The 22,680-nt window shown below is 39.5% G+C and overlaps 2 protein-coding genes across 51 annotated transcripts in view; one reads left to right on the top strand and one right to left on the bottom strand.

Moving 5' to 3' along the window:
- Positions 1-186: 186 nt before the first annotated feature.
- Positions 187-14,004, bottom strand: znf512 (zinc finger protein 512). The gene is made up of 16 exons (XM_051409279.1): positions 13,692-14,004; positions 11,854-11,986; positions 11,668-11,723; positions 11,486-11,544; positions 9,728-10,302; positions 9,257-9,346; positions 8,510-8,614; positions 8,027-8,151; positions 7,774-7,860; positions 7,407-7,505; positions 7,156-7,323; positions 6,796-6,993; positions 6,431-6,532; positions 5,795-5,857; positions 5,245-5,343; positions 187-5,130 (listed from the first exon to the last, which is right to left on the bottom strand). Exons 2-16 carry the CDS (start codon positions 11,951-11,953, stop codon positions 4,405-4,407), a joined length of 2,652 nt encoding a protein of 883 aa, XP_051265239.1. The 5' UTR covers positions 11,954-11,986; positions 13,692-14,004; the 3' UTR covers positions 187-4,404.
- Positions 14,005-17,935: 3,931 nt separating this feature from the next.
- The window catches only part of LOC127368639 (uncharacterized), a 37,924-nt gene continuing 33,179 nt past the window's right edge, over positions 17,936-22,680 (top strand). For 45 of the 50 annotated variants that reach the window (XM_051409651.1, XM_051409671.1, XM_051409634.1 and 42 more), the window contains exons 1-6: positions 17,936-18,026; positions 18,280-18,305; positions 19,091-19,282; positions 19,728-19,924; positions 20,088-20,163; positions 20,737-20,928. In XM_051409651.1, the coding sequence (XP_051265611.1) occupies positions 17,983-18,026; positions 18,280-18,305; positions 19,091-19,282; positions 19,728-19,924; positions 20,088-20,163; positions 20,737-20,928 (727 nt within the window). In that variant the 5' untranslated portion in view covers positions 17,936-17,982. Of the gene's footprint in view, positions 18,027-18,279; positions 18,306-19,090; positions 19,283-19,727; positions 19,925-20,087; positions 20,164-20,736; positions 20,929-22,680 lie in introns of those variants that run through there. The other 5 variants (XM_051409656.1, XM_051409684.1, XM_051409655.1 and 2 more) reach the window with 5 other exon arrangements.

Raw genomic sequence — 22,680 nt, 5'->3', positions numbered from 1 at the left:
ATACAAAATTATAAGTGATCTGTTTATATTTGATTATTGTATTTTACTGTTTAACCACCCACCTTTCCAGCTGAGGTGAGCACAGACAACATCTAGAAAATACTATGCAGACATTTGGGACTGGATGTTGTGCTTCTCTTTGTGACAGTTTATACGTCATTGTTACTAAAGACACAGAGCCCAAAATGACCATGAATTAAACCTTTAATTATCTGTGGTTATAACACTGCTGGTACTATGAAATAGCAGCACATAACTTCTAAAAAAAACCCAAGTAATAACATATTGAATGTACAGATTTTTAATGCAGGGTTGGCTGAGAGACCATAACTATTTTCACTTATAGAAATGACGTCTCACAAACTGTAAGTTTCTTTCTTTATGTGTTTACAAATGATACAAGACTGAACCTTTATTCAAATCTGGCCTAGGTTATATATATACTGTATATTTTCTGTATGGATGGTGATGGCACAAGACAGGAGAACAGTTTTTAATTATTTTCATTCTAGAGCTCCTTTACTGTACGGTTAATGACACTACTTCCACTTCCAGCATCACATCGAGTATACGGCCCACAGGATGGACACTGACATACAGCGTCTGCAGGGCTTCTGGCTTATAAAACTTCAGGATGCCTCTCATTAGTCCTCTCTATTGTCAATTATATTCGATTACATAATGTAGTTGTTTTGGTTCTATTGCCTATAGTAGGTGACAACTCTTATGTTGGCACTAAAATACAAAACAAACAACAAACAAAAAAAACAGACTATTTTCACTTAAATCTGCATTACAGATTTGTGCTCCAGCATTAAGACGAAGAGCTGCTACTGTAAGTAAAGTAAATATTTTCAAAGATAAAGAAGAAGGTATGTGGGGGATAAAAACCGGGGCTGCTTTATAAAACAGTGGTAAAGTCTCTTAATGCTGAGCAATGCTTTCCTTTGTGCCATCAAACAGTTCAAAGTGCATGCACGGTGATAGAGATTTGGTCACGAGCATAAGTGGACATGGGAAGTATTTCAACAGCAAGACAACTTCAAGCCAGGTCCTGAAGGATTTTACATTTTGAATTGAAGAACAATCAACAGGAAAACAAACAAACAAAATAATAAAACTTGCAACACAAAATCAGATGAATTTTTGAGACGTTCTCAAACCCTTTGCTTTGTTTCATGTGAACCACAGGATGCAGTACTAGTACCTCTACGAGGAACTGGTTGAGTTGGTTATAACCCATTAGACACATACAACCACTGACAATGGGTTGCAGGCAGATATTGCTTCATTTAAAGAGGACTGCCTTGGTAGCTGAATGGTTACTAATAATAATTACAATTATGATCTTATTCTAATTATTATAAAGCATTACTGGATACTTATAAGAAAAAAGCCCCATCGATGCAGCAACTGGTTAGCACCAAAGAGACTAAAGTAACAGTAACATGGCTTGGACTCAATCTCAGGAGTTAAATGTGATTAAATGAAAGGTTTAAGTGAAAATAGAAAATAAAAACAAGACAAGCATGCATACGTGGGTCCAAGCACCTAAAGCAATCCATATTCAGAGGCTTACTGACTTGGGCGAAGCCAAGAGAATGGCTGAATACGGGTTAAACTGTTGGTTTAATGTGCATTTGTCAGTCAACTGAGCTACTGAGCTACCATGAAAGTTTGTCTCTTCTACCGCTGACGGTTTAGGCTTCACAATAATAAAAAACAGAACCAATATATATGTCCCATCACTACGAGTAAAATGACTGTAAGTATAAATTGCATGTTCTCCAACATGCTCTACAACTGCAAGTTGAATTCTATAAAATCATGCTTTTTGAAATGCTTCCCATGTACTAAGAGGTTTCCTATTTTTAACTTAAACAACACAGGCTGTTCTTCCAAAAGGCATCTGATGGAGGGCCATGAAGGGTAAAGCACTTTAAACAAGTCAGATACAGGAAATATTTTTGACAGAATATCTTTTTTTTTATCTTTTTTTTACACATTTTGTTAAAGACAGATCAACAGATTAAAGGGTATTTCTCTTTGAAAGTTTCAAATCAAGACAAATGATAAATGAATGATCCCTTTTTAGAGGAAAAGCTGGCTTAACATAAGTACACAACAGAGGGGGAAACCAATAACCAAATACATTCATAAATGCAAAAAAGTTGTAAAAAAATATATAAAATAGTGTTAAAACATCACAAACAAAAGACAATCAGACCATCCATAACCATACACCACTATAGTAGATACAAAATGCAGAGTACATAAACATTAGGCTACATGCTATCGGTTAAATATTCTGAGACAGACAAAAATAGGTCTGTCTTTGTAGAATGAACAGAAAATAAAAAATGCCCACCCTCCATGTTAAATGCTTGGTATGTTAGCTTTCCTTCATTAGAGTTAGACTGCCACTTGTGTCGGTCCTTGCCGACCCCCCGTCTGCACCGTAACATAACTGATACATCACCAGCATGCCATTCATCTCCTCAACAATGTGTTGACGGTCACATTTATTGGTCTGTGTTCAATCACATTTCTGTGCTTACTTTGTTTCCCCCAAAACTTTTGTTTGGTGAACAAAAGTCCTGCGTGGAATGTTTAACACTGATTAAAACGTGTAAAAGTAAGGTCCCCTTACTAGCTTTACCTAAGGCTTTCAAATGTAAGTGGCCTTTGAGTATGGACTTTTTTTGTTGAACTAAAATGAAAAAAAATAATTAATGCAATTCAAAGATTCCCACATCTTGACGACTTTTAGGAAACCACAGGAACACACATCTCAAAAACTACAGAGATCAGCTTCAATATCTTGTTGTTTTCTGTTTCTTGGACAACTGGGCGTTGAGAGCTTTAAGAGAACAATATCAATGAGGTAGGCCAACATGATGCTGCTTTTAAAAGGAACAGTCCAACATTTTGGGAAATAAACAGATTTCTTGCTTTCTTTCCAAGATTTAGGTAAGATCGATACCACTCTCACGTCTGCTTTAAGGATCGAGCTGTAGCCTGGGGGCAAGGTTGTATCAGGTTGTATCTTGTTTGTTTAATCCTCCATAAATAGGAGCAATTTGTGGCTTAAGGGTCTGTTACATGCTGTAAATATTTCTTGGCTAAAGACAGCCGGATGCAGTGACTTCCTGGGGTGTTGTTATCACAGTGAGGCAGCCAGGCAGCTGTGCTGAGACACTCTGCATAGAAATACCGGGTAGATGAACGAACAAGAGTGGTATCGATCGTTGTACGAAAATGTTAAATTCCTTTAATATGTAATACTAATGGATTTGCTTCATTGTTCTTCAAATGCACTTCACCAGTTTAAACTCCAGTAACTGAACTGAACCACTACACAGATGCTTACAGGTCCTCTCCAAGCTGCCAGCAGACTTGGCTCAAGGATGGCAACTTGATGCTAGCCATGAACCAAGTTGCGTTCACTGTGGAAGCACGGTCAAACAATGTAATTTCAGTCAAAACCCCTGTGATGAAAATATGATACAGGAAGGGAGTCGGTGAGGGGAATCCAAGCCAGGGAGAATTTATCTTTTTCTTATTTATCACCAGAATAGTGACGCATCCAATGTTAGAAAAGGCCAATCAGTTGTACGTAAAAATTACGATGAGTCGTATGAAGTTATACAAATCATACTGAAGAGGCACAAAATCCTTTCAGAAAGAGAGCGACTACATAAGTCTAACAAAATACTGTAGTGTAGCATCCTCTCTTAAAGTTAAAGTAACGTTTTCCCTGTAAAGGTCCAGTGTGTAGGATTTAGTGGCATCTAGCAGTGTAGTTGCAGATTGAAACTCCCTCACTTCACTTTGTCCGTTCTGGGCTACTGTAGAAAGATGTTCAACATGGCGGACTCCATGAAAGTTGACCAACTGCGTCTGCAGATATCAAAGGCTCATTCTAAGGTAACAAAAACATAACAAATCTTATTTCCAGGTGATTATACACAAATGAAAACATAGCTATGAATATTATATTCCATTTCTCTTAAATGCTACACACCGGACCTTTACGGTACACGTGAAGGTTTTATCAAATGTTTTAAAGGAATAAGACACATTTAAAGTTGGTGAGAAGACTCTGTTACAGATAAACACACAGATAAACGGTATACTACATTTCTCAAGGCTATTCAATGACAACCATTTCAAGATAGTAAAAACAGCCTCTAAACCAGAATGTGTCTATAGTCACACATCAGCACTGACACTGTATCCACCAACCAAGCTGTAGCTCTGTCATCAGCTGCCTTCTCACCTGTTTGTCTTGTGGAAAACAAAACACTGGTCACAGCTAATGAAGTAGGGACGGCACTCTTTTTCTACCTCTAAAATCAGCCCTGACTCATGACATGAAGCAGATGTTGCAGATTTAGTGTCTTTTTAAGTGTTCCTCTGTCGCTTTCCAGCGTCAGGGTGAGGCTCCATGATGCTCGGCCGTTTCAGATTCCACTGGTCAACCTGTCTCTGCCTGTCCTGCTGCTCCACCTCTGATTCGCTGGATGAGCTGCCGGTATTGCTGCCGCCGCCACCGCTACCGAAAGCAAAGCAATCCTTCCGCTTCCCATCAGCCTTGCCCCTTTCCCCTCCTCTCTCCCCCTTCTCTCTCCTTTTCTCCTCCACCATCCCGCTGTTGTCCTCCACGGGTTTCTCTACATCGGCCATTCCCATCTCGATCGAGGCCTGCTCTGGCCCCAGTACCGCTCCTCTCCGGTCCATATCCACCCACAGCGGCCCGGGAGGAGGCTCTAACGGGGTGTAGTGGGGCATCGGCTGCTGGAGCTGGGTGTCCACCTGCGGAGGGAGGTTCTGGTGCTCTGGATGGAGAAACTGGGTTTGGTGCTGGAGGTGATGCAGTGGTTGCAGAGGGTGCTGCAATGGTTGGTGCTGGAGCTGATGATGCTGCTGCTGCTGCTGCTGCTGCTGCTGATGGTGGTGGTGGTGGTGGTGGTGGTGGTGTTGATGCTGCTGATGATGATGATGCTGGAGGTGGTTATGGTGGTACGGATCCACGATCTGCTTGTCCACCTTATGGGCAAACTCCTTGGGCTGGTTTTTGAGGAACTTCTCAAACTTCTTGGAGGCCTTTTTGTTTGTCACAAACCAGTCCTGTTGACAGAGGAGAACACAGGAGGTCTCGTGGTTTAATTAAATGTGGTCTGGATACAGTAACACAGACAGATAATAAAGGTTTAAGACACTTGTTGTGATCTATGTCGTTACCTGTGAATGGACAGAGTTGATGTGGTACTTCACTCCACTTTCAGAGTTAAACTCTTTATTGCAGATCAGACATCTGTATTTTCCAGCCTCAAAGTCGCCCTGAGATGAGACCAAAGGAAACAACCGTCATCAAATCATTATCAAGCTGTGTAATAATAAAACTGTAACTATTCACTTCGTTATTGTCGTCACAGAAGTAAAGAATGTGATTTTACGTTGTAATAAATGGACCAGACTGAAGGATTAATGAAGGACTTATTTGACAAATCCACACAGTCTCCTCCATTTAATCTTGTGAGTGTGTATATCTAGTTATAAAAACATACAAAAATAACACTCCAGGAATCTGAGGAAAGAGCTCATCTGTGTACATGAAGGCCAATGCAGATGCCTAACAAGAGCAAAGCTCAACAAGGCCACAATGAGCAACACGTGAGAACTTCAGTACAGTTTATTATTCTTAGATTAGATTTTTATATATTTACTTTACTATGCATATCTTTTACATAACTTACGTACATTCAATGGATAAAGAAAAAAACTGACGTACCCTTGTGCAGAGTCCCAGATGAGCCTTCAGTCCAGACACACTGGTGTAGGTAGAGCCACAACCCTGAGGAAGAAACCAATGATGTAACATTAGGGGAGTTCTGCACTAAATCAGATTCTGTGATTTAAACAAAAGGAAACAATCTGAGGTTAAAATAAATATGTAATAGAAATACTACTACAGGGTTTTTGCAGTAGTCAACAGGTTCAATTCTTAACCTCTAAGACCTTTTTAAGGTCATTATAAAATGCAATTTAATATAAAATATTTCACATTCATACTGGCAAAAAACAAAAGGGATTTGAAGGAAAATCAGTACTGGGTCCATGTCGGTTTTGTTTTGTAGTTGTGGCAGCGTGATCAATAGAAAACTTTCCACAAAAGACATTTAAAAGCAAGACTTTATACAAATAACGTTAACTTAATTCCTCTTATACGTCTTTAAGACGTGTCAAAAACCTGACTTGAATGAAGAATTAATAAGATGAACAAACAAATTCCTAATAAATAAAGCACACAAAGAAACTCCACTAACCAGGCTGCACACGCAGCAGTGATCGCAACCAAACAGGAAATACAATTCAGCAAATTCTGACTTGAACTTTAACCCCTGTTGAGTGTAGTGTTGTTCTCTACCTGGTTGGGACACTGGACTTTCCTCTGCAGCTTCACCTCATTCTTCCACTTCCTGAGCACCTCTTGGCTGAAGGCCGGCAGGCCTGGTCGGGCGTATTTCAGCTGGGGAAGGACAGCAGGAACAAGAGGAGGTCAATGAACGTGTAAAAGCCAATTTAAGCAGATTTATATCTTCAGTATATACTGACATCAGGGGGAACTTTTCTCCTTTAAGTCTGTTTGGCCTTCAAAACAGGATAAAGATCTCCTCAATCGACCCAAATTCCTACTAGTTGAATGAATAAATATTATATGATAAACAAACATGCCCTCATATATCTTGCAGCTGGACGTATACATTTAAGACAAACTGAATCTTCTCTTGCCTTTTTGTCATCTGGCACCAGGTCCGACTGAAACTTCCTCTTGGGCCAGTCTTTGGGAAGATCGTTGTTGGCAATCTCCGCCAGGTGGAAGTTTGCCACCTGAGCCGACGCTCGCTGCACCCTGCCGCTGGCCGTCCTCTCTGGGTTGGCCTCCCTCTGGGCCTTCAGTGCCTCGTCTTCCTCGCTCTTCGGGGGCGTCTGGGTAGACAGGAGGGGTATTTAAATATATTATGAGCAACCCAGTCAGCGTTATTTCGTTTGGATTTCCTTAGATGTAAAGCATGTTGACTTTATTTGAGTAATACACGCGCACAAGTTAAAGTGTTTCTTTAATCTGACATCTGAAAGCACATGACTTACTGGGGCATGCTCTGATTTCAGGTGGTACTCCAGACCAGCCTTGGACTTGTACGTCTTCCCACAGTGAGAGCAGTTCAGCAGCATCTTCTCCAGCTCAGACTCCTCCTTCCCACACTTCTTCATGTGGTACACATAGCCCATGATGCTGGTGAAGGCAGCACTACAGCCCTGAACAGAAGAAAAAAAAATGATGATAGCATCTTATTTGAATAAATTTCCTTTTGTTAAATGAATATGATTGGCCAGTTTACCTCTTTAGAGCATTTTAGTTTGCCCAGTCTCTTCAGGATTTTACGCAGTTTGTCTTTGATGACACGATCATCCAGGTCCTTGGCATCTTCTGCTGAGGGCTAAAAGCAGACAAACAGAGGCAGCAGCACCATAAACTAACCCTCAAACTGAAGGAAATGTGTGTTTTGACTGTCAGTGTCCACTTTTGTGAAGGACTAATGCGTCTAAGCATGAAAAGAAACACTTAAAAGAAAGCTTTATTTATCCAGAGGTGGACTACAATCGTGACACAAGAAGAAATGGTACAGCTGACAATAAAATCTGCAATCTGCTGCTAACTGTGTGTCTGAGTTAGAAATGAAAGAAGGCCGAGCTGAACAGCCTTACCAGATGGCTGTGGTCAGCCATGATGTGATACTTCATCCCTGTTGAAGACTTCAGCTGCTTCCCACAGTGTTGACATGTGAAGGGTTGCTGCACACAACAGATTCAAGTTACAATTTGTACAGCGTGTATGCAACAAACCAACTCAATTACCCCATCGCATGTAGATAATGTGATTGTAAGAGGCGTATGTCAACTATAGTTAACCGCAGGGATTATATATGTATGTATATGTATATACTGTATATGTGCTCACCAGTCTGCAGTTCTCCATGTGTTTCTTCAGCCCGTCCACTGTCTTCCTGCTCACACTTTTACATTTCGGACAGGTGACTCTGCCTTTGGCCACAATCTGGAGCTGCCAACGCTCCTCTTGACTCCCTGGTGGATGGCAACAAATAAAGATGTTATTTTATTTTTATGTTGAGAAGGTTTTGTATGCTCACATGACGTCTGAGTTATTATATTACTGCACAATGTTAATTACCCTGCTGAAATCATACCAATTTTCATTAGATTTTTACTGTGAATACCTATTTTCTTATTTTGTTTTAGAATTTCTTTGCTACATTTATTCTTGTGCCAACTGTTTCAATCAATTAAACACAAAATCACTTTTATTTCATAATTCATCGTCTGGGAAGAGTCATTTTAGTAGCGACAGAGGGGATGTATATATATATATGAGGAGGTTCTTCTACTGAGATATAAACAGCAGCGGTTGGTCAGCCTGTCTCACCTGGAGGGTAGGTTGGAGGCTCCTTCTTGGTGGAGGGGATGGGGGGTTTCTGCTCCTCGCTGGGTTGGGCGGTCGAGGCCTCTCCAACACTGGCTGCATCTGAACCTGAAATACATTATATCAGATATCGACATTTTATTTTGATAGAGAACATATTTTCACAGTCTTTTAATGGCTTTTCTGTTGCTGTTCAAAATTCTTCATCAAGAAAATCAATTTGTCCGAACAATGTGTGGATAAGAAAATGTTTGCTGGTTCTGGTATTTATCATCCAGACTATTAAACCCCTTCAAATTGATAGTTCTCATTATCAACAGATCATTATACCCTCATTATGTTTCCTCCTGTGCAAATAGCTTCAGTTACATCCTACAGCAGGGAAACACTCTCATTTCCTCATTGATTAGTTTGAATGCTGCCAAAAATATTACAGGAAGTAAATTTGATCTCAGTAATAATAAATATGAGTGATTGCAGGCTCTTAATATCGTTACTTAAGTTGAAAGAATAACGGCGCAATCACTGGAATAAAATGGTGCCCTCTCGTGACCTAACACTGCCAGTGGGTACGGACCATCGGAAGACTCACTTAAGTGTCTTATCATCCTGCTGCCAAACACAATAAGAAGTCAGTCCACGTCATATTAATTCGGTCAGATTTATCGTAAATATTTGTTATTTACTGACTGCGTCGTCTATTCCAGCTTTATTTTGGCAATCTGAATAGTGATATGTGTCTCAACTTACAAGAGTCTCGGCCCTCTGGTGGCTGTGGGAAGTTATTAACAGTCGGGCTTTGCTCCATGTCGACTCTCTGGACTTTCTTCATGTTCAAGTCTTCAAAGAAACACAGGCAGAACAAATTCAGTCGCCAGAACCACAAAACTGAGAAATGCATGCAAGAACAACTCCAAAACACACACACATATTCAGGAATCTTTCAATACTATTACATAGTATTCATATACAGACAGATGGTATCAGAACAGGACACTTTGTAGAAAAGTAGAGGAGCTGTTTAAGAGCCAATCAGGGTCCAGTTTTTAAGGACTTTAGCCTTCAAATTAACCTGCAAAACTTAAAAAAAATATTTTTCCAAACCTGTTTTGTATCATATTTTACAAACTAATTGTAAAAAAGGAAAATGGGATCTTTAAGAAGCTGATATAAACTCGCTCCATGTTGGCTGAGAGTAGTGTGTATATCATGAGTACCCACCAGGTCTCCAGACGTGGCCCCTGTCTCTGCTTGTGTTGCTCCAGGTTTGCTCTTGGCTTCGACCAGTTCCCCACGCCTGCTCTGGCCCTGAGGAAGCCCGGTCTCTTCCTGGATCCCTTCCTGCGTTCCAAGCCTGATCCTGGCCTCGATCTCTGCCGGCCGCCCAGCCTTGCTCAGGACCTCGGTCCCGGCCCGTCATCCAGGCCTGGTCCGGTCCGGCGTGGGGCCTGTCCCTGCCTGGAATCCACGTCTGGTCTTGACTGGAGTGTCCCGCACGGTCTCTGCCAGAGTTCCACACCTGCTCCTGCGGTCGGTCTCTACCCGGGGCCCAGGCGTCGGGGCCTCTGTCCCTGCTGGAGTTCCAGCTCTGGTCCTGAGGCTGGGACTGCTCCCTGCTGGCCTCTGGGCCTTGAGGCCACACGTCCTTTGCCACCAGTCTCGGAGGCAGCCTGGCAGTGGGCGGAGCCATGGAGCCTGGGTCCGCCCCATTGGCCAGGCCGCCTGATGACATCACTGAGCAGCTGGTGGTTGGGTAATCGACTGTTCCTATGGAGACACTCTGGAGGTCCTCGTACCTGATAAACAATATTCTACACTTATTATTTCAGAAATTAAAGTTAATATTACCCATTTATTATATAACTGATCTATAGTGGGAAAGTGATGCACAGTGCAGCAAAGTAAAGTGTTACATTTAAAGGGAAATTAAGATGTTTTAGTCAGGCATGGTCACTGCATTGTGTGGTACAGTGACGTTTAATAAATAACAAGTGGAAGCGCTGAATCACGCCACATGATTTGTGAGCTGGACTGGCAGCTTTAAGTTGACATGATGACAAATGAGATCTACTAACACCGGCCAAATTCTCCAGACAAGACATGCAACAGTCCAGCTCACACTCACAAAAATCACTGTCCAGTTGGAATAAAATTAGAATCAGTAAAGGTAAACATATTATATACCTAATGGGATTAATCATGTAACAACAGTGTGTTAACTTGCATATTGGATGCATTCCAGGGCATGAAGCTTAACATAGCTCACCTTTGGCCATGCCACACATTGTAACAGTGTATAACAAAGGCTGACCTCTTTCTGAGGAACTGAGGGGGAATCTTCTCGCTGATGGTCTTGTTTATGTAGGTTATTCAACTGAGCCTGTTTCATAACCAGTTCAAAACTCCTGAAGAGTACGTTTGAAATTAAGCCAGATCACTGACTTTTTATTCATCATTACAAGTCTCTGCTATGTTAGCTTGTTGGATTAGACACTGCTGATCCAAAAATGGTGTATTGCATGATTTTCTTTCATTCTTTAGTTTGTATTATGCACTTCCCTAAGCCGACACGCTGTCTACATCATCATGAATATCAAGTGAAGCCGGCTGGTGTGTAATAACTGCTGACACTGAATTTCTGGGGCAGACTGCGTACGTTTATCAGTGTTTTGCAGTCATATGCAACGAGCCAGGTTGAAAAGTTTAGTCTGTTTACAACCTGTACGACGTAACCTGGTTTAATCTGGTGATGAGTATATCTCAACACTAACTTAAGCTAGTTATGAAATCAGCTGATGCAAACAGTTCCAGGTAGGAAGAGTAGAGGATGTCTCAGCTGGTGACTTTGCATTTATATCTGACATTTTGAAAAGAGTAATAACTTTTAATGTCACCAGATACAATCATTATCACACTAAGTATGCAGTATCTGTCATGCAACTCGTCATGCAAATATACAAATCCATAATGATCTCTTACCTCTTTCTACCATATGTTCTTTTCATCTTTAGAGCATCCTGGGCTTGAGACTCGTCATTCTGAAACATTCAAGTACAGAACTGTGAAGCGGACATCCAACGGTACGCATAAAGTTAACAGATTCTCAGTATTAGAAGACGGAAATGGACACCCACATTCAGAGTGCGTGAGTTCATTCTCACCTTGGGATATCCAGCTGAATTTAATTCACAGGTTCTTTCTGGCATCCGCTGAACAACTGTTAGAGAGGTGAAAATCAACTTGATTTAACATCAGAGGGGTGAAATGACATCCTATTCCCTGTTTAAACTCACACAATGTCAGCTGCACCCTGCTCGTAATGATTTGAATAAAGCGGTTTTCTTTACCTGGACATGGCACTCCACTTTTAGGTTGCGACTGGACAGACTTTCTCTTTCTTGGCATATACAAAGGTGACATATCCCCTCCAATGTGAGCAGGGTCCATTCTGTGGGTGCCAACACGCTGTAGAAGTCTCCCCTGAAAGGTGAGAAAAGAGAGAACATCTAAACGTGTGTGGTGGTTTTAAAAGCATCAAGGATTCATTCTGGGTCCTAGCTTATAATTTTAGGAATATTCCTATAAAACTTCTACTGATGCATGAAACCCAGTGACACAAATAGTCAACGAGTATTGATGTTTTTCTTCAGTTTAATGATAATAATTGTGAATTTGCACATTTGGCTCACTGTATACAACAATTAAAGTTTTTGTTTTGTCAGAGACTTTTAGGTAAGTAAAATTTGGAACTACTTGCAGTTATTAGTTGTTGTTTTTTACTTTGCTTTAATCTATGTTATCATTTTCAGATTTACATACCTTATTTTTAAACTTCCCTAACGTGTTTTGTCATCAGTACACACATTTATTATGGATCTTTGAACTACATAGCAAGATAATAAAATACAGATCCTGTTTTAAATTAAGTGTTATTTTAGACACAAATGCTTGAACAATACGCCAGAGGACATAATCCCTTTAAAGCCTCACTAAGCCAATTTTAAGAGATTAATTAGACCCGTAATTGCCCAATGTAAACAAATCTGACTCTCAAACACTGTAATTTAGTGTAATTTTATTGAGATACTGTTATTACCTAAATAAATCTCCACATTCACAACAACAATGTCACAGATGCAGAGTAAAGTTTCTTCAAAGGTTCTGTGTTTACATGTGGAGCCATGACGACAACTACTACTGTACTTTGGTACAATTTTGACTCGGACTTCTTCTATTTAGTTATTTGATAACTTAAATCAGTTACTTTGCAGAATAATATTATAAATAAAAAATATAAATCCACTCATACATTGTCATATATTATTGTAGGTGAAGCTGTGATGCATCAATCAGTATAATCCAGCAGTATATAGTTGTTTGAGTAAATACTTTTTGGATGCGAATACTAATGTAGTTTTAATTCAAAGCAGGGTTTTTACACTTACTAGTACTACAACTTTCATTTAATTAAAAGAATAATGAATGAGATACTTCCTCCACCACTATTACAGTTATATTACCTTTTATTACCTCGATAAAGAGTGCAAATTCATATTTTTCTTCTAAAAACATTGAGACTTTCTCCATAAAGGCTCTTTAAAGTACCAAACACTGGTTCTGCTGACATGCAGTGTGCGCCTGCAGCTGCTGTACGGCGGCCGGTGTGTTTACAGTGTATTTCCATCATACTTGACATTTGAACGGTGTTTGTGTGTGTGTGTGTGTGTGTGTGTCCCCTCGCATGTCACGTTGAAGGCCACTGCCTGCTGGTGTAACGGTAAAGAAAAAAAAGACAGAACAGAGCTCTCAAATAACGACAGAAAATGTCCAACTGTGGAAAAATAAACAGTTTAAGTGTATTATGTTTTTTTCTTAAATCTCGGTCCAGTAAAAAAAAAAATTAAAAAAAATCCAGCATTTCCAGGACTGAAGCAAAGACACTTAAAACCACCATCATCATTGTCTGTGTGGATAAAAATAATAATAATAATAACATTTTGCTTTTGACGACGACGGGTCTGCAAACTGCACATAAAGCCCAACTAGTGTTAGCTGGCAGATAAGAAGGTGTTCTGCTACTACACACCATAAAACCTCTCCTGTCTGCCTTTCATTGTTTCTTAACGGAGGAAGAAATGAGTGAGAGAGAGAGACAGAGAGAGAGAGAGAGAGAGAGAGAGCCTACCGTCCTACAGCTCACTCCCTCTGCAAGGACGCTTAGCCTCCATGTCTTCGAGCCTGGCCTCCTCTGTCGCCTTTCCCCCGGCAGTGATAACCACCAGGTAGGCTGAACAGCGAGGAAGGCCTGATCCGGGTGTCCGAAACCCCCCCCACAACTCTGAGGCAGAAACTAAGCTTTGACAGCATCTAAATATGAACCAGTACACACGACCACCGGCATAATTCAGCACACTGTTTGTATCTTCTCCAGCGGAACGCCCTCCTGCCGGAGAGAACAAATAAGACCCGCATCTGCTGCTGCCTTCACGGGCTGTAGGAAAAACCACGATTCGGAAATGTAAATTGTGGAAGTCCTATGTAAACGTATTTTTTTTGGAAAAGAACAGAACAGTGGGGGACTTCTTTTAAGATTTAAAATGAGCCTATAAAATGCATTGTTATACAGTAAGGTTATTGCATTAATAATAATAAATTAATAGTATAATGTAATTAATAATGTAATAATAATGTAGATTGCTGCATCTACAGCTGCCGTAGATAAAACTCACAGGCACAGCTTCTGAAAGAGTCCCAGCAAGAATCTGATTTTCATCAGAAGATACCAACCAAAATTGGTCAATAATAAGCAAAAAAAAGACTGACAGAGATTACAATGACACTAATTAGTGTCAAATTATTGTACTTCACTAAAAAATACGAAATAAAGTTAATATCAATAATATCATTATTGTTCGTACTATATGTATAAAATAGACAGTATAGACCTCTGACCTGCATCGCTCACCCCAACTGGTCGAGACAGACGACCACCCACCTAGAGCCGAAGGATCTGTCCTAGGTTTCTGCCTTTTAACAGGCAGTTTTTCCTTGCCCTTGTCGCCAAGTGCTTGCTCATGGTGGTACTGTTGGGTCTCTGTAAATAATGTTTTAAAGAGTTCGGTCTAGACCTGCTCTATTTGAAAAGTGTCCTGAGATAACTTCTGTTATGAATTGGCGCTATACAAATAACATTGAATTGAATTGAATTGAATCTCCAGCACTGACATATGCCCTGTATCCACAGCACTGACCTCTGACCTGCATGTATGGCATTGACCTATGCCCTGTATCTACAGCATTGACGTGTGCCCTGTAGCTACAGCAATGTCCTATGCCCTGTATCCAGAGCACTGACTTCTGTCCTGTAGCTACAGCACCGACCTATGACATATATCTACAACACCAACCCATTCCCTGTATCTACAGCACTGACCTCTGACCTGCATGTATGGCATTGACCTATGCCCTGTATCCACAGCACTGACTTCTGTCCTGTAGCTACAGCACCGACCTATGACATATATCTACAGCACCAACCCATTCCCTGTAACTACAGCACTGACCTCTGACCTGCATGTACAGCATTGACCTATGCCCTGTCTACAATAATGACATGTGCCCTGTATCTACAGCAATGTCCTATGCCCTGTATCTACAGCACCGACCTCTGACCTTCATGTACAGCACCGACCTATGCTCTGTATCTACAGCAATGACCTATGACCTCATCACTGACTTCTGTCCTGTATTTGTCCTGAGCTCTTTAAGTTGGGTATCTCTGACCTACATGTACAGCAATAACCTATGCCCTGTATCTACAGCACTGACTTCTGTCCTGTATATGTCCTGAGCTTTGTAACTTGGGTATTATTGTCAAATGGACTCAATCAAATCTTTAACAGAATAACATTTTTGGACTTAACTAAATTTAAACAAAAATTACGCAATAAAGTTCAGTGTTTCCTCTATGTTGATTTTGGAGCGGCGGTTCGGATGGGCCTGCTGCCGCTGCTAAAAAAAATCCTAGACGACGCACTGAAGTTAACATTAACAATATCATGATTGTTACTACTATATGAATCAAATACACAGTACAGACCTCTGACCTGCATCTACAGCACCAACCTATGTCCTGTATCTACAGCACTGACCTCTGACCTGCATGTACAGCAATAGCCTATGCATTGTATCTACAGCACTGACCTATGCTGTGTATCTACATCACTGACCTCACACAATTTTAGCATCATAGTGAGAGTAAGTAAATAATAAAAATAAAATAAAAAATTCTTGATAATACTTACAGATATTTACTTCATTCTAAGTTTACTCAGATTTTTCTACACTTTGTTTCACAAGGGATACTGTGTTGCCAAACTATATTGTGATGCTGTGTTATACTGTTGTGATGCTATTCTCTACAGATGCAATTTTCCAATTTTATAATAAAGCCATGAGTTATAATTTAGAAAATCATGAAATATGTCTTATTAGTGAGAGGTACCAAAATGGAATTATTGCCCCTTGACACATATGCATAAACAAGTATAGAATTATACTGTAGGCTCAATACATTTGCAGCTTTTCCCAAGTTATTAATTAAATGTGATCACAACTTCTAGCCCTCATAAGACCAGGTGTGTACCCTTTGGCATGGTTATATAAGTGCTTGGGGGGCAAAAAGGAGCTACTGTACATTGTGTAATAAATGCCTATTATAACATGTTATTAAAGATTTTTTCATCCAAACTTGCTCTCTTTGCTGAACAGACAGTTATGATACTAACCCAAAATCAAAGAATATTTGTTTGACCTTTAAAATGCTAATGCCTCACAGAAACATTACCACAATGACAAATCTGAATTCACCTCTTAGCTCAAGTGAAGCAGTGGATGCACTGCAAATGAACAGAACAATATTACATTTAAATTTTCTAATATACTTTTTTGCCTTTTTATTTGATATGACAATGGCAGCAAAGTGCCAGACCCAAACCTGGACATCTTGAAAAAGTGATAGCCGTCATTTACGTACTGAAATATTATATAACTTCAGGTTTGCTGGGTGGTAATTTGACACAAACACAAATTAAGGAGTTTGCAGTATCATTGTCACCTAGGACACAAGAGACTCCTTTCCTAAACATCAGGTTATAAAGAACCTCTTAAGGTGTATATACCCCTTATGCTTTAACTAGGCCTAGTTATTGAGTACTAGGCCAAGTAGAAGAGGCTTTAGCTCAGACAAATTAGACCTTATAAATGTGGCAACTGCAGCATGGAAAATATGAATTTTCTTTGAGTGCTTCTCAGTTGTGAGTCATCATGAACCGTGAGTGCACAGCATTTAATTCCAACCAAACACAGCAGGAGCTCACTGAGTAAGATAGACTCAAATACACAGTAGGTTGGAGAAACATGAGCTGCTGTTGTGATTGTTTGGAATGAAAAGACAGCTATTGATTCTTCCAGAAATCTAATACACTTATACTATGTTACTGAGATTTAGCATTTAGGGGACCAGAGAGCGTGGTAGATGACATATTATTTGATAAACATGATTAGGATTCTTGTAGGATGTATTCATTCGACATGTTTCTTACATTCAGTCATCACATAATATTTTAATAAATTCACTGACACATCAATTAAAATGATCAATTACGCCTGATCCTCCTCATGCTGTTGATGCAGCTTTTCGCTGTTTGATTTCTAAAAGAAAGGCTACTTTTTATATTTTGTTTTTCTACCAAAATGTTCGAATGCATCAACCAGATGTATTTCCATCTATTTCTGCTTACAAGCAGCAGCAGTCAGCAGCACTGTGGTGAATCGGCATACATATTTGGTGAAAGGAATCTGTAACACTATAAACATTTAAAGAAACATTTCCTCATAATGTTATGAGGCAATATAACAATATACAATTTCAAGCAACCTGATGTATATATAAGTCAAATAAATCACTCTAAGTTCTCTGGTTTGATCTCAACCAACTCCTGAGGATGGAGGCCAACACATGGATGTATTATTAGGCCTTATAAGCCAGGTCTTATGGAAGTGTGAGCAGAAGTTGTTCTCCTAGAGTGATATTTTGAAAAAAAGTAAGTAAGTTAACACAGAAACAGATATACTCTACAGCGAACCTGGTTAAAGCTGAACCTGATCATGTTTATACCTCCTCCACTCCCAATGTGAAGGGACTCTAACATAGTAAACTACTTATGTAATCTAAAAACAACACATAGTAACTCCCAGTGCCCGTGTATACCACCAGCTCTATGTTATAGCCTATATGTGGTCTGCAGTTACTCTCTCCTCCTACTGTGGTCTTTTCTCATCCATTACTAAACCCTAACACAGTCTCATCTCTGCACTTCCTCTAGTGGTCAACTTGAGAACAGCTTCCTTGTCAAAGCAAAAGTGAAGGTGCTGCACTCATAGGGAGGAACAATTACTTACCCGTCGAGTGTGGAATGGAAGTGTCAGAAACATCACAAAGAAAAAATCAATCTGTTTCGTAAGTAGGCAAACACAAAATGTTTTGAATAATGAATCCTGTGAGGTTGTGACCTGCTGACACTCGACATATATCTGAGTATTGTAGGTTATATACATCTACTTTCTTTGTAACTTTGTTTTGTGGGCTGGGCAGAGCAGCTGTGACAAAGGAATTTGTGACGCATATACACCTGCTCCTTATTTAGCTTTATTTCATTTTGTTAAATGATTTTGACTAAAGGTTTCTGTCTGTTTATGTATCTCTTCCTCAGAGACATGGCCCAGAAAGCAGAAACTGGTGAGAAAACAAATGTACTGTTTTGTTAAATTGACAACATGGATCAGCTGTCAACATGTAAAGTGAAAGGGGTTGCTCGTAGTGATCAAACTACAGATAATCATCAACAGTTTCTGTGTCTTTCAGCTCTTTGTTTTGGTTTTCTGGTCATAAAATTTCATATTTCACACAGAATTAGAAACTAATTTACAGCTGAATTCAGTTTGCCTCCCACGTTATGAGGAAGTTATGAGAGGTGAATGAGTTGAGCAGAACAATTTACAATTTACAATAAATCCTCCGACCAGCAGGGAGCGATAATAACTGAGTGAGAGGTGCCTGAGGAGGGAGGTCTGAGGTGCTGCAGTAAGAAAACCTTTGGATGTTTTTCTCAGCATACAGCAACAGCCTGTCTGCAACAGATTTAATGTTTCACTATTGGTTATCTGGTTTTTGTGCGCATGCAGTAGCTTTTAGTCTCAGTCTCAGTATGCTTTTATGATTAGTTTATGTATATATTGGACACCTCCACTGACAAAAACAAAGCAAAAACTTATGTAATCAGTATTTTTTAAGATGATCATCCTTTTAAAATATTCATATGGAAATTCAACAAATACTGATATTGACTAATATATTTATGAAAGTAGTAAAGTTCAGTGATTTGTAAAACACCTCCAATTTGTGCTGAATCTAGCCCAAGATCTTTTTTGGGCAATATTTCCTTTTATCTGGGTCTGATGGTGTAGCTACACTAAACTATGTTACAGTGCAGTAATGACTCAAATATTCCTCTCTGTCTTTAGTCTCCTGGAAAAAGTTCTTTGTCATTTTGGCGGGAAGAACTAATGATGCTCATCTAGAGTTTGTGGCGAAGCTTGAAAGCATTGGCCAAACTGAGGTGAACTCTCCAGAAGAAAGTGACTACCTTCTGGTTTTCTGTCCTGTTGCTTCAAGAGTTGGAACGGTCGTCAACGAGGCCGTGGAGAAGATTCAAGGTAGAAAATGGCTTCATTTCACACTGATTAGTTAAAGGAATACAGGGAAATTTGATCAATCAGTTCATTCATTTCAATCTAAAATTGTGCTGTGTGTCCACATTTGATGCATGTTAAAATACTGTGGCAAAAAACTGAAATCATAATGCACTTTAATACGACAATATGGAGTGAGTGTCACAGCTGAGCCAGTAAACTGATGTTCCCTCTTAAATTGAATCTTCTTTCACTCATCTGGTTGTGTTGTTGAAAAAATAAATAGACATTATAATTTTTATTATAATTTTTTTCTCGCCGCATATTTGGCGCCCCTCACAAGGTGGCGCCCTAGGAAAGCGCCTATGTCGCCTGTAGGAAGGACCGCCACTGATTGAGACAAATGAATATCTCCTCTTCAATTGAATCTCGGTTCACTCATCTGGTTGTGTTATCTCTGTGCTTACAGGTGGTAAACCAGCAATTCTGGTCGTGATGCATCACACCTTCAATCCTGTCCAAGTTTTAACTGAAAGCAGAAGACTGGTGGACAACCCCAATGTTAAGGTTACTGTGGACTGTCTGTTCTATGAGGACAAACTCCTGACGTCCAACCGAAATGATACTGCATGGTGTGATGTCCAGAAGTATCTTGGAGTTTCCAAGGTAATGACTAGATTTACTGATCTAATACTATCACACAATCCCTGGTGAGGGCACTGGTATTGTGATATTAAGGGATAAGGGATCATTACTGTAGTTCACCTCTGAAATTATGTACATGATGTAATTTCATTAATTATTTTCTATTCTTTCTTTCTTTCTTTAGTTCTCTATCTTTGAAGTCGAATTAATTAATTTCATGCATAGGAAGCGTGACAGCAATCATGAACTTCAGATTTCAGGTCAGATTTTTTCTAGTCTATCCTCTTTCTGGTTGCTGCAATCACTCCTCATATCAATACTGGGCTTTAATGTAAGAACAAACTAAAGAATTTAATAAGAATATAAAGCTAGGGTAATGACCAAAGTTACTTCACAACCTCAGTAATTGTGCTTTTGAGATATTCAGCAACAGCCTGTCTGCAACAGAGTTAGTGCTTCATGATTGATTCTCTGGCTTTTGTGTACACACAGTAGATTTTAACCAGGAAATAACAAAGTCTGTGCTTTGAAGATTTGTTCACTTTTATATTGGACACCTTCACTGACACAAAAACTTATGCAATCAGCATTTTTTAAGTTGATCATCATTTTAAAATAATCATATGGAAATTCAACACATAGTGACTTTGAGTTGAACTTATGTATGCAAATAGTGAAGTTCGGGGTTGTGTAACATACTTTCTACAATTTGTGCTGAATCTAGCACAAGATCTTTTTTGGGCAATATTTCCTTTTATCTGGGTCTGATGGTGTAGCTACACTAAACTATGTTACAGTGCATTAATGACTCAAATATTCCTCTCTGTCTTTAGTGCCCCAGAAAAAGTTCTTTGTCATCTTGGCGGGAAAAACTAATGATGCTCATCTTGAGTTTGTGGCAAAGATTGAAAGCATTGGTCATACTGAGGTGAACTCTCCAGAAGAAAGTGACTACCTTCTGGTTTTCTGTCCTGTTGCTTCAAGAGTTGGAAGCGACGTCAGCGAGGCCCTGGAGAAACTTCCAGGTAGGAAATGGCTTCATTTCACACTGATTAGTTAAAAGAATGCAGGGAAATTTGATCAATCACTTTAAAAGTTCCTCAATTTGGTTTGAAAAAGATTTACCATAGTGTTAGTTTTTTCTACAGGTTCTAATTGGACTTGCAGTCTCTATTTTTAGCAGTTCCCTGAATTTGAATTGTTATAAATGCAGAAGTTGGCGTCCATGTTTGATGACTAATTTTTTATTAAATAAATTTTTCTTATAAAGAGTGTTCACAGGTCTGTGATTTACGCACTATTATTGAGACCATTTGGTGCCCTAGGCGAGCTTTACTGATAGCGCCCTATCCCCACGAGAAAAGAACTTATGTCCAAGGAATTGCTTATGTATTTAAACTATGATAATACAAACAATATAACAATATGTGCAAAAGAATAAACCTGTTAATAATAAATATACAAAAAATAAACTTTTAAACATATTTTTAACAGTAGTGCAACATCTGAGAACAAAAAGTGCACACTAAAGAATCAAAACTAAAAATTAAACTAACAATAAAACATTGTGTGCAAAATTAGATTCTGTAAAATGTGATGTGAGGTTGGCAGGAAGAGCAGCATGCTCTTGTTGTGTCTCTTCTGGTGGCTCTAGGTCCATAAACATAGAGAGAACACACAAGAGCAAATACATTGACTGGATGAGACATGGCACAACATATTGTCATTTTCATGTAAGTCAATACATTTTTATCATCACAAACATTCACTGACACATTAAACTCACCTGAGGAAACCAGAGCAGCTGAGGTGCATGGCTGTTCCTGGTCTGATGATTTGGCTGCAGGTGGTCCCAAATATTTTAATAGTGAATCTAAAATTATATAAGAAACAAGTGTATTATCAACATGGAGTAAATCATTTCCATTTTTCAAATGATATTATTATTAAGTTTGCTAAGCATTTTAATTTTGACAGACTTTTCACATCCACTCAATTTTTAATTTCATAGCACACAATGAGATGCAAAGTGCTATATACTGTAGCTAGCATCAACTTGTATAGTGTTTTTCTCGAAAAACAAGCAGCCAGTCAAGGCCAACCCAGGCCAGCAGTCTGAACCAGTCTTACGACAGTCTTTTTATGACAATATTGTAGCCGACTGCATGTTAATATCGACCAGACCTAGCCCTCACTGCTGCTTAACGTTAGCTTACTAGTAAGATGACATGATGTTACTGCTAGCCAGCAGGATTATATCATGAATGCTCGGTGAATTTAATAAATATATAATCAAAATTACGCATCTTTCTCTTTTGCACGTTTCTCCTGCTCTTCTTTTCTGCGCTTTCGAAAGTGCGCCCCGAAAGGCTTTTGCTGTTTCATTTTCCATGGACTGTAGCTGTAACCATAGTAACCATAGTAACCATAGTAACCCGTTGACACACAGCCCACCGACCGACTGCACATCAGTGTGCTCGCTAGCATGTTGTGACCGTGATGTGTAACAGCTAAAGGTCATGTCAGAATTGTCATTTCTTTTATTAAGTTTAATTTATTTCTTATGTTAAAGTATTGTTGTAGATAGAGGGATGGCAAAATTGTTGAAAAAATAAATAGACATTATAATTTTTATTATAATTTTTTTCTCGCCGCATATTTGGCGCCCCTCACAAGGTGGCGCCCTAGGAAAGCGCCTATGTCGCCTGTAGGAAGGGCCGCCACTGATTGAGACAAATGAATATCTCCTCTTCAATTGAATCTTGGTTCACTCATTT

Source organism: Dicentrarchus labrax, unplaced genomic scaffold (assembly GCF_905237075.1).
Source record: "Dicentrarchus labrax unplaced genomic scaffold, dlabrax2021, whole genome shotgun sequence".
NCBI lineage: Eukaryota > Metazoa > Chordata > Actinopteri > Moronidae > Dicentrarchus > Dicentrarchus labrax.
Note: the sequence above shows the minus strand (reverse complement) of the source record. Positions and strands in the feature narration are given on the sequence as shown.